The 12359-nt window shown below is 39.4% G+C and overlaps 1 protein-coding gene across 21 annotated transcripts in view; it reads right to left on the bottom strand.

Annotated features, from left to right (window-relative positions):
* Window positions 1–6434, bottom strand: part of Cdc42bpa (CDC42 binding protein kinase alpha) — a 266063-nt gene extending 259629 nt beyond the window's left edge. For all 21 annotated transcript variants that reach the window (XM_063236777.1, XM_063236786.1, XM_063236787.1 and 18 more), the window contains exon 1: window positions 5916–6434. In XM_063236777.1, the coding sequence (XP_063092847.1) occupies window positions 5916–6093 (178 nt within the window). In that variant the 5' untranslated portion in view covers window positions 6094–6434. The remainder of the gene's footprint in view (window positions 1–5915) is intronic.
* Between the last annotated feature and the right edge of the window lie 5925 nt (window positions 6435–12359).

Below are 12359 nucleotides of genomic sequence, written 5' to 3'. Positions count from 1 at the left end.
GGACCAGCTAATCAAAGGCTAGCCATTGTCTCCCTACTAGTGGAAATTGTAAAGAGGAAGTGTGGAGAAGTTAGCTAAGAGCAATCCTAAATCTCTGATCAACATCAATGAAGCTGCCTGATCTGAAAAGTGACAATAAATAACAGTCATTTTTATGTCTAGGATAATGTACACATAATCCACATAATCGATCATCAAAAAAAATCATTACAGAAAAACTTCGTGACTCAGCAAGATGCAGCAAAAGCAGCTGAGTATCCGTGGTCTTTGATACTTGAAGTACAGATAATTCTGTAAGTAAAAAATCTATAGGACTAAAAAACCCTCACCTGCATCAAGCCTAGAGTTACTATGGAGTCTTGTAAAAATATACCAAGAAACTACCACAACTGTTACAGGTTATTCCTCAAGTTCAGTAAGCTTATATACCTCTGACAATCAAAGTTACAACTCATTAGCCCAAAATCAGAAAAAAGTAACAGAGGAAACAAACCACCAAAGAAAATAAAAAGGGATGAAGTTCTTCTGTCCAGAACATTTTTCTAAATTAAAAATACCCAGTCATTCAAAATTCAGACAAGTAGCAACTAAGGAACACAATAAATTCAAATAGTAAATTCACTGTCTCTCCCTCTCCATTCACTGTCTCTCCCATTCTCCCTTTTACCCCCAACCAATCTCCCCTTCAATACCTCCTCATCCTCCTTTGACACGTATCTTATCCCTCCCCCACACTCCTTCCCTTCATTAAATTCCTCCTCTATTTCTAATCTTTCAAGTCTTTTTTGAAAAAAATCTACATCTATATTTTCACTGTTAAGTAGCCATTGTAATGTTCTCTATGCTACCGTATCTCAAAGTTGACTAGTCTCAGTGTATAATACTAAGGAGAAATACTAGAAAACAGAAGTGTTTTGCATGATACTTATTCTTTCTACATATGATGAGTTTATTATTTTCTATTGTGATCTACTTAATTCTTTGAATGCTACTTAACATTCCTATTGTTGATCTACTTAATTCTAATTAAATGCTAGTAAACTGATTTAAAGACCTACCACAACCAGCAGGATGAAAAACAATGAACTCCATATACAACACACTGACAAAAAGTACCAACAGGGAAAAAGCTTGGGAAAAAATTGTTTGACTGCCATGGAATAGTACAATACTTACTTAAGGCCACTTGCAGATCCTTTACCTAAAACAGCCTGAGCTCACTTTAAAGCTTTAAAACTACTGTGCAACAGTAATGAGGTCCTAAGATTTATACGTATTTCATGAAATTTATCATATAGTATGATGTTTATTCTTACACTGCTGTAGTAAGGTATGCTTTAAACGTCCATACAAAACAACTATATTTCTAAAATTCCTCAAGTGTTAATCCTAACATCCTTTTGATACCCACAGGGCAATGGGATTGGGGGATTGAATCCAAGGCCTTTGCACTAAGCTACACTTCACACACACACACACACACACACACACACACACACAATCCCCCGCCTTTTGAGGCAGGTTCTTACTAAATCACTAAGTTGCTTAGTCTCAAACTTTTAATACTACTGCCTTAGCCACTAGGACAGGCTATAAACCACTACTTTTTTTTTAAGTGATGTTCCTCAAAACAATTATTCATCAATATCTTAAGTTGTTGCAATAATCAATACCATTTAGCAACTACCTCTAAGTATAACTTGAGAGAGAAATACGAAAGATAGAAATTAAATAATAATCACTTTTGAACATGTTCTGACCATGCGCTAGCACTGTGTTAGATAAAATAATCATTTAGTGTCAGGTTACTAGTTAAAAGGAATTAAATGCCCAATCTACATTTCTGAAGACTTTTATGATGATCCAAATTGAGAGCTTACAGGAAAATATATGTAGCCATCTGCATTCAACCAGCATTTTGATAAATTGGTATAATTAATAAATTATACTCAGGAAAAGCTGTGTAGAGCAACAGATGAAAACAAAGTATGGTGGAAAACACTTAGCTCAAGCCATCGTCACAATAAACCCACACGTGAACAAATGTGAAGAAGCTTTAAAACTACTCTAATAAAAAGAAATGTTTATACCACAGTATCTGCTGATGTTTCCTAGGACCTGCTTTATTAATCATACTATCCTCTAGGTATAACATGCATATAATTTGAATAAGCTATACAACTGATTAATTAATAACTTACTAAGTATTACAAAGTTAAGCTCAGAAAGCATCAAAAAATATTTATTCATATATATACATAGCTTCACAAATTTCTTTCATACTAACACGAGCATCGATTTTTTTAACTTGCAAAGAATTCCCCAAAATTCCAACTTCCCAGTTCAAAGAAACAGCCAATTCAATCAACATTTAACTCACCAACAAGTTAGTTTATAATGTAAAAGCTGTTTTTACTTCTACAATTTTAAGCTATTCTAAAGTTATGCTACTAACATCAAAACTATTATTGACAAGCATAAACTATAATCATTTTAACAACTCAAAGAACAAAAAAGACAAAAAATAGTCTTTCAAATCTTATTGGCTATACCTGGAAAATAATACATATTATTAAATTTAAATACGATCAAAGATCCTAAGGTGCTTTTTCCCCCTTAAGCTAGTGCTCAATGGCTTAATCCCCTCCTGTACCTTTCTTCAGCTCTATTAGCGCAAAAGCAAGAAACAGTCAAAGAGAAAGAACATGTTTGACTTTGAATGATCAGTTTTCTTACTGTCATGATAGTGTTATGAACAAAATATTTAAAATACCAATATAAAAGTAATAAGGAATAAAATGAATTTTATGGAAATAAGGCAATACATAGTCTTGGTTGACTTCATTATTTACTAGAAATCTATCAACAGCATAAAAATGAGGACTATCTAGATGATACTTCCATAATTATGAATATAAAAACAAATACAAAGTATTTAGTGTAATACAGAATGTTTAACTATACTGCTCCCCTTTTGCAATTACTCAGATTTTTAAATATTTAAAGACTCACTATTTCCTGAATATTAAAATCAAACTAAAAATTGTATCAGTTAAGGCAAATGTAAATTATCATATCAAGTTCAATAATAATTGTGGTAAATTTCTATCACAGAGCCCTCCCCCCAAAAAATTTTTTAAAAATTTAAATTGAGATCAAGTAACAATCCAGAAACTTTTTTAACCTATATTGCTCTTTTATATAACATTAGGTAATAAGAACAGAACACTTTTCCAAGATGCAGTACTCAATTCATACACGAAGCAGATCTATTACAATACTTAAATGAAAAGATATTCTTAACCTAAATTCCCCTAAAGAGAGTAATACTACTTATGTTACACCTTTTAGCTTTTTCATTCTTAGCTTTCTTTTCTTATACTTTACTGAAACTTGTGCGATTGATAAATCAGATATTCAAGACCTCATACCCCAACTTAAAGACACCCAAGGGACTGGAGATACAGCTCAGGGGTACAGCGCTGCCTAACATGCCCTGGTTCCATCACCAGTACTGCCAAAAAGAAAAAAAAGAAATGAAAAACCTAAGCATTAACAAACACTTCCCCAGACCTAAAGCACACAAATTCCTTAAAAATTCTATTCTCTTGTTCTCCAAATACTGAAAACCAGTAACTGCTAAAAGAGACAGCGTATTTGTCCTGCCACATACAGCATCCAACTTCTAAAAACAAAATGTGAAGGCTACCACTAAAAAATTTACTCCTCAATCGTGACAAGTTCCTTGGTCTTTTTAGGTTGTGTTTTATTTATTTATTTATTTTTTTTTTGAGAGAGACTAGAATTCATTGTGCAGTCTCAGCTAGCCTCAAGCTTGTGGACAATCCTCCTGCCTCAGCCTCCCAAATGCTGGGATTACAGGCTTAGGCCACCAAGTCAGGCTCCTGGTCTTAAATTGCTAAAAGAAACGTATTCTTATATCTCTATGTCAATTCCCAGTGTTGAGACATATATATCTGTATTGCTGTACCACTAAGCTATATACCTAGCCCTTTCATTTTTTGAGACAAGGTCTCACCTAATTGCCCAAGTGGGACTTGAATTTACAATCCTCCTGCCTTAGCCTCTATAGGTGCTGGGATTACATATGTGTGCCCAGCTATGAAATTATTTCAAACATGTTATTAATAAAAATATATTTGGCCAAATGCTTATTTGATTTTTTACTTTTCTGACTTCAAGTAAACATATGTAAACAAAGTCTTTTTCTACAGATAGAAGAAACAACACTCAGGAAAATACATTTAATGGAAAACTAGTCTAACATTCTAACAAAAGATAGCTTAAAACTACTGCATGAACTCAACCAAAAGCCAATGAAGGATACAGCTTTGTCTTTTATCATAAATTATTTAAAATCATATTTCCACTGGTAAATAAAAAGAGGTCTCTTACTATTTTGCAAGTGAGGAAGGATATTAAAAGATATCATAACCACAGAATATAGTGCCACGATGAAATCATAATTGAAAAACTGAAACTCCAAAAGTACTGAAACCTTTTTAATCTTCAAAGAAAACACTACAGAACTTGTAAATTTATGAAACATGAAATGTAAAACTGCAAGTGCTTTATAAAATATTTTGCTTTATAAAGCATTTTTCACATTAAAGAGACATTCTAACAAAACCAATACCAGAGTTAAAACTGTCTTAGGAGAAAAGTTGCTTAAACACGGTTTAGATTTCTTACATTCCCAATATGACTCTAGTAGTCTGTTTTTAAAATTCATTCCATTCACATTTACATGTATCTTAAAATGTCACATCATTATTTCGAGAAATATACTACTAGCAAATTAGATAAGAAAATTAGTGTGTGTACCCTTGCATCAGCGATCACCTGAGAAACTAATTTAAAATAAATGTCATTAGAAAAGAAAAAATCACTTTTTTTTTTACTTCAGAAAAGCTTTATCTAGGGACAAAAGAATAAAAACTTCAGAATAAAAACTTTACAATCAATTAAAATTACTAGTATTCCAAAGGTAAGACATATTACATGTAGTTGACCAAAATCTTTCCAAAACCAAAGTTCACTATAGGTCTGGGAGATGACATGAACTGGTGGACTTTACACTTTGTATAATATCAGAGGCTGAAGAACTTTACCCAAGCCTTAAAGCTTGAAGGTCACAAAGCGCTTTTGCTTTTGTGTCATTGATCTTTTCCATTACAACAGGTCTTAGTCACACCTACGTTTAGCAGACTAAACCACAAATCTATCCAGTTTAGATTGAAATTCGATTTAGAAAAAAATCTAACATTTTAGAATAAAATGTAACGTCTTCCTAAACATTCTCGAACAACTATTGTCACCGTATTTTTAAAGTTATTTTTGTCACTTCATTTTGGAATGTAACCATTTTTGGAAGGCCCATTTTTTAGTAATTTCCTTTGTCAGATATAGAGATAAACTAAACCCACTGATCACTACCTTCATGATCATGCCGCCCTAAAATAAATACAGGTATTTCTGTATCTCTTTCCATTTCAAGAGCGATTTCCCACGCCTGGGAAAGAATGTTTCCACCAACAAACACCTTTCATTGAATGGCTGCTATATTGCCTCGGATGAGGCAACTATGAGCAATAATCCATTTTGCCTATTCTAGAATTTACTTTAAATCTCCTACTGCTGACCTAAAAATATAAGTTTTTTTTAATCATAAATTCCACAATAGGTGGGCCTTACATCAAGGCAACAACTTAGTAGTGTGATTTTACTCTACTTATACCAGAAACTCGGCGGGGTTGGGGGGGGGGCACCTTGAATAAGAGGAGTCTTTTTATTTTAAATATGTATTTTTTTCATTACAGGCTGTCATAACTCTCCATAACAAGTAAATATAATGCCCAGCTAAAGATTAAGAGTTAGACAAAATACAAACTTACCCCATTCTAGGTACTCAAGAATGTTCTTCTCTCTTCTTAATGGAGAATTATTGCATTCATCATAAAGGCAGATGAGTATATCCAGTAAAGTCTCCACACTGAAGCACTGCCCATTGGTCTGAGCCGGCCCATCCAAAATAAACTGTTCCAACTGCCTCAAACGCACTTCTCCGGACATGTTTGCTTCGATTTCTGCTGGCTTTCTTTTAAATTGTTATCACACTTTTTACTAGAACTATTTCAACCTAAATTTTAAAAGGTGTGGTTTTAAAAATAAACCACTTGTTATTCCAACAACTGTCATGCAATGCCGGTGCTGAATTAAACATCCAATACACCAGTAACCTCACTTAAAAGAAGCGTCTTCAATTTCACCCATATACATATATCTTGAGGGGAAGTAACCATAAAATATATATATATTTAATACATCTTAAAATAATACAATTGTATATTTAAATTAAAAAAGTACAACGAACTCAATACTTTTTTAAAAAAAAAATTCTTCTCCTTCATTCAAAATTCAACTCGTGCAACAGAATCCTGAAACGAATCCGGTTGCATCATTAATGAGTAAAGTCCCCTTTGCATCCGCAATTCACTTTCCGGGAAGAAGGAAAATAGAAAAGAGAGGAAAAAAACAGCATGAATAGGAGGGGGAGGGAAAACCAAAAATTCTGCTGCAAATCTTCCCAACCACCACTTGGATAATGCATCCACGGCAATTTCTCCAGCGGGAAAGGGAGGGGGCGAGGTCCCTGGAGCAGCTTCTCCTTGGCTCAGAACACGCCAAGTCTTGCCCGGAGGAGGCTTTTCCTTCTGTTCCCGAGGTCTTTCTTTTTAAGGCTTTGCAGTGAGTCCTATTTCCAAGAGATTCCAATGGAAACGCTTCATTTTTCTCCCGGCTTCTCCCAGGGCCCTGACCGGCAACGCGGTGGAGGGTGGGAAGGCGGCTGCGGATGGCTCGGCACCCGGGCTCCGGGAGCGGCGGCTACTCGGCCGCCCGACCGCGTTCCATGGCGGTGGTCACTCGCGGGCCGCGCCGCGCCGCGCCGCGCCGCGCCGGGCGGAGAGTCCGGTCTCCCTACACCCGCACCGCGGCCGCCGCGCCCGAGGCTCCCGACGCCCGTCGGCGACGGGTTGGGGGTGCTCTGGTGGATTCAAAGGACACGGACCGCAACAGCTGCAGCGGCGGCACGGGCAGCTACTTCTCCCCCTTCTTCACACCCCTGGGTTAAGGGCATCTTTGCCTGGTGAGGAGGGAGGCGGCTGAGGCAGGAGGAGTCGGTGCCGCCGGTGTTGAGACCAGAGGCTGCCGCAGCCGGCTCCAACCACTCCCTTCCTCTCCCTCCCAGCCTCCCCCGCCTTCCCGCGCCTCTCGCGCTCGCGCCCTGGGCTCGGCAAGGCTGCTCCAGTCGGCGCCGCACGCAGGGGGAGGCTCGCGGGCGCTGCGGATCCAATATGGCGGCACCCGCCGCGCCCCCCCCCCCCGCCCCGCGCGCCGCGCGCCGCGCGCTCACGCCCCCTCTTCCACCCCCGCCCGCCCAGCTACCGCCAGAGCCCAGGGCGCGCCGGGCGGTGTCTCGCGGCCCAGTCGAGCCGAGCCGAGCCGAGCCAAGCCGAGCGAGGCCCCGAAGCGGGTGGGAGCCCTGGTCGCGGCCTGTGGGGAGGGGTGGGGACAGACTCCGGTGGCGGCGCTGCGGCTGACGCAGCGCGGAATGCAGGGATACGGGAGGACTGGAGAGGCCGAGGTGGCGGAGCGCGTGGACGCGGGTGAGCCGGCCAGCCCGGGGAGGTGCGGCAGGGCGCAGGCAGGGGCAGGTACGGCGCCCCGCTACAGCGCCGCTGTCCTCGGATGCTTGCGTTTTCCCGCACGGACTGGAGCAAAGCGGGTTTTTTCCTGCGGCCCCGAAGACGCCACCTGTCTGGCACTTTTACTAAGGTGGCTCAGAGCTTCCAGTGGAACGCGCCTCACTGGTCCCGACCTGCTCCCAAATTCGCTTCTCACACACTGGAGTCATAAATTCCTGTGTCTAATTACAGCGCTTTCGTTGTCATCTCCCAAGACAGCAACCCATCTGCAATACCATACAAGTCGTGTGTGTGTGTGTGTGTGTGTGTGTGTGTGTGTGTGTGTGTGTGTATGTTCGCGCGCGCAAAGGAGAGAATTCCTCATCTCTATTCCCAAAAGTTTCCCATGTGGAACCTGGTGTTTTCTCCTCCGGTAATATGCTGCCTGTTTAGCCTCAACCAAGGTCACCACCCACCAGAGATTTAGCTGGTGGAAGAAGTCAAAGACAGTTCACCACTGTCATCACACCTACACCCCCTTGTTTGCACACAAGCACACTTGTAACCAATGGCACTATGAAGGAATCTGGGCTGCAGGGCCACCCCAGTGTTTTCTGAGCTTGATCTTGGGAGAGCGCAGTACAAAATTCTCATGGAAGAACTCACAGTAAATACTACTACGCTGGGCCATAGCATTTCCTCTCGAAATAACCATCTCCCCTATCATCTTTATTGAAAACACAGTTATTTTCTGTTCCCTTCCCATAGTCGTTTTCTGTGTTAATGCTCACAATGCATTTTTTTTAATCTCAGTAATATGGAAGCCCAGGAAAAACTAGAAATGAAAATCTGGACGTCAGGTCTAAAAATGAAGTCCAACAGAAGTTAGGTTGCTGTGATTCACAAAATACTGTGACTTGTAAAATCTGCACTTGCCAAGTGTACGCTTGCTTGGCTTAAGCACAGGTTATTTTCAATGTGTTCTTGACACATGAGTAATATTTTCAGGCCAAAGGTCAATTGTTTCCAGCCATGACATCTTTATATGTGTGTGTCTAATTGTAAAAGTAGTAAAAAGAAAAAAAAAAAAGTAAATTATAAGTATTAGAAGGAGCAAAAAAAAAAAGGGGGAAAAAAGTTAATCCAAACTAGATGATAATACTTTGGTTATTATATTTTACTTCTATGTGTTTAACAAAAGTATTGCATAAAACACATTTTTATAACCTGTTTGCAATTACCAATGTTATAAATGTCTTCAGGTCAACAAATATTCTTCAACAACATGGTTTTTCATATTGAAACCAACATACTTTAGCAACTTAATTTGACTATGAGATGATCAAATGAGTAATAAAGTATCAACCAATTCCTTCTGCATTTTTAAGTGTGGTACACTAACAAAGTAGCTCTGAGACAATTAGGTACTCAATTTGCAAATACCTATCAAGAAATTTAAAAACGTTAGGTCTCTTTCAATAAATTGTATTTAACAATGGAAGCTTATGAAATGCAGAATATTGGGGCTGGGAATTTAGCTCAGTGGCATGAACCCCTGCCTTGCAAGCAGGCGGTCGTGAGTTCGATCCCTGGTACCGATAAAAATGAAAAAGACAAAAAAAAAAATGAAATGCAGAATATTTTTGTTTTGTTTTTGCAGTGCAGGGACTGAACTCAAGGGCCTCACCCATGCTAAGCAAGCACTCTAGCCCTGAACTTCACTCCTAGCCCCAGATACATTTTTAACAAAAGAGTCAAGCTGCCAGTCCTCTCTACCTATTATATTAGCATTTGAGTATCACCCTCAGTACAGGGTTTTGAAGTTTACCAAATAATCCTTTCCACATTATTTAGAAAATAGGAGGGTTCATTTTTTATTTTTTTAAAAAACAAGGCACAAAGAAAAGGAAGAAGGCTGAACCCAGTCAATTTTGCTTGAATAATTCAAGCCCAGAGACTTAATAATTAACTAGACGCTAAACACATTGTGCCAGTGTTATTTTAAATGTTCCAGTTAGAGTGTGAACATGCTTGTTAATGAAACCAGTCTTAAACCAGAGAAAGACTCTGCCCCAGCAGACAGAGTGCATGCAGTGCTTGTGGAAAAACAAGAGTGTCACAGGCTGCCTGGCAGGGTGTCTGGGAAGAGTAGAGAGGAAGTCTTATTTGTGAAATTCTACTTGGACATCTGGAGATTAAATATAATACCACTGCTAACATCCAGTTTGTTCGAAATAGTAAGAGAAAGTTTTATAAGGATGATGGGAATTGATCTGACTGTCAGAAAAGAAAGAGGATGAGAGAAAACAAGAAGGTAGAGTGACAGAATAAAGCAGGACAAAGATCATTAAACTTTGTGTCCTCCCCACCACTAGCTCTCTTAAATTCTCCAGTGCAGGGCTGACACAGGAGAATCCACCCACCAAATAATATTTATAACAACCATCCCTACTCTTACCTTGCTGTATCTTAATCCAGAATAAATATAGGTTCAATGAGGACAACAGGCCCAAAAGTAAAGTCAGTGTTATAGCAGGACAAGGTAGTCCTCTGGATCTGGAGTTCTACATCTAAAATTCGACCAATCATTTATAGAATATATTTTAAAAGATTGTGCTGAATATGTACTGATTTTTAATCTGATTTTTATCAGATAACAGTTATTTACACAGTACTTTAGGTATTATAAGTAATCTGGAAGTGGCTTAAAGTACACAAGAAGATGTATATAGGCTATATAGAAATACTGTTTTATATATGGAGTTTGAGCATCCTCAGATTTTGGTATGGGCAAAGAGCAGAGGTGGGTGGTCCTGGAACCAATCTCCAGCAGATACCAAGAAACAGTGATATAGTAGCACTGAGGTAAAGTAGCATTTGAACATTTTATTACAGTTGCTTTGGTCCAAGTAACACATTCTGCTCCTGCAAACGAATGACTCTCTTTATTACCTTCTGAGGATAAAACAATAGCAAATGCTAGTCCACATAGCATTTCAGTCTCCTGACGTGGCTAATACCAACCACGAAGACTGATATTATAAAAAAGTTTCTAATTAATAATTGCTTCCCTTATGAAACACAATGTGTAAACACCATCCTGGCTAGTTTGAAAGTATTATTTTATTCAATCATCAAACCATATGAAGTAGACAAATTATCATCTCCAGGTGATAAAGGAAGCTCAGGCTTAGAAAGGTTAGAAAACTTGGCAAAGATCACAAAGTTAGTGAATGACACGGGAGCTGAGAGTCAATACCAGCCTGTCTGAAGCCAGGGTCCAAGGCTTTAACCACTAAGTAAGTGAGGTCTGAAAGGTCTGTGGATTTGTGTACGCCCAACTCTTCCTTCCTGTCATACATAAGAAGGAAAAGGTGGCATAGAATTGCTAATCCCCCTATTTGGACATTAGAAACTGACATTGAGAGGAAAAAAGAAAAATGCATGATGTCAGAATACAATAATAGAGAAGCAAAGCTCAACTATATGCTTAATTCTAATACATGTTGGCACAGAAGATGGAGATGTTGGGAAAACACACGGGAATTCTGTGACCCAGAATTTGGCAGCAGCAGGAAGCTACTACCACCCCTAAGCTGATGGAAGTTAAATCCAGGGCTGGTAGAACTGTAACAGAGATAGAAGGGCTACTGCGGAGGCTGCTCTAGACTGAGTTCGGAGGAAAAACCTCTTACCTCGAATCCTCACTTACAACAAATAGAATTCTACAGAAGTGATTATTTAACATCCCAGGCTAGACCATTCTCTTAGGTTCAGTGCCTTACTTTTCTCATTGCTGAGACAAAGTACCTGATACCCAGGTTAAAGGGGAAAAGGTTTATTTAGCTCACAGTTTGTGGAGGTTTTAGTCCATAATTGATTGACTTCTAAGCAGAGTGACACATGAGAGGGCAACTGTTCATGGCAGAGGAAGACACCAAATACAGCAAGAGAGAGAAAGAGAAGAAGACAACCCTTTTTCTGCTCCTTTCATCTAATCTAGACTGCTGGGGTTAGGGCAGTGCCAGTCCAATCAGTGGGCTGACCCAGAAATCACCCACTCTTAATCCCAGCCCCTTAATCAAAACACTGCGCTACAAATCATTCATACACTCTAGATTCAGCCACCTCCGAAAAAACTCTGTGACAACATGAGGCTTTGGGAGACAGCTAGATAAAGACCCTAACAGCCGTAAAAGGCCATGCCACCTCAGCTGGTCCATTGGAACTGGGACCCTCACTGCTAAGTAAAACCTTTGGTTTGTATAAGAAGTTCAACTATCCCAAGGTGTCCATGCTAACTAGGAGCCCCAATCACATGTGGCCACTCATTTATCACTCTAGGCAGCATCCAATGCCAAGCATGTGACTGAAGGTGCCTCTGGATAATTCCAGCCCCCAACTGTCAGGACACCCTGGCCAAGTTGCTGAATTATCCCAGCTGAGGCCCCAGTCATTGTGGATAACTCTCATCACTGTGCTTCTTCCAAAATCTGGATGCTTAGCATCTATGACCTTAATGAAAATGTGTTAAACTGCAGTTTGAAGTAATTTGTTATAAAGCAATAGCGACTAAAAATATATGTTGATAACTCCCAAAAATAATGCAATCCTTTGAACTCCCAATTTATCTTCCTAACTATCTACTTGGAA

This window comes from Cavia porcellus, unplaced genomic scaffold (genome assembly GCF_034190915.1).
Source record: "Cavia porcellus strain 051 isolate PalLab524CR breed Dunkin Hartley unplaced genomic scaffold, mCavPor4.1 scaffold_26, whole genome shotgun sequence".
NCBI classification, from domain to species: Eukaryota; Metazoa; Chordata; class Mammalia; order Rodentia; family Caviidae; genus Cavia; species Cavia porcellus.
Note: the sequence above shows the minus strand (reverse complement) of the source record. Positions and strands in the feature narration are given on the sequence as shown.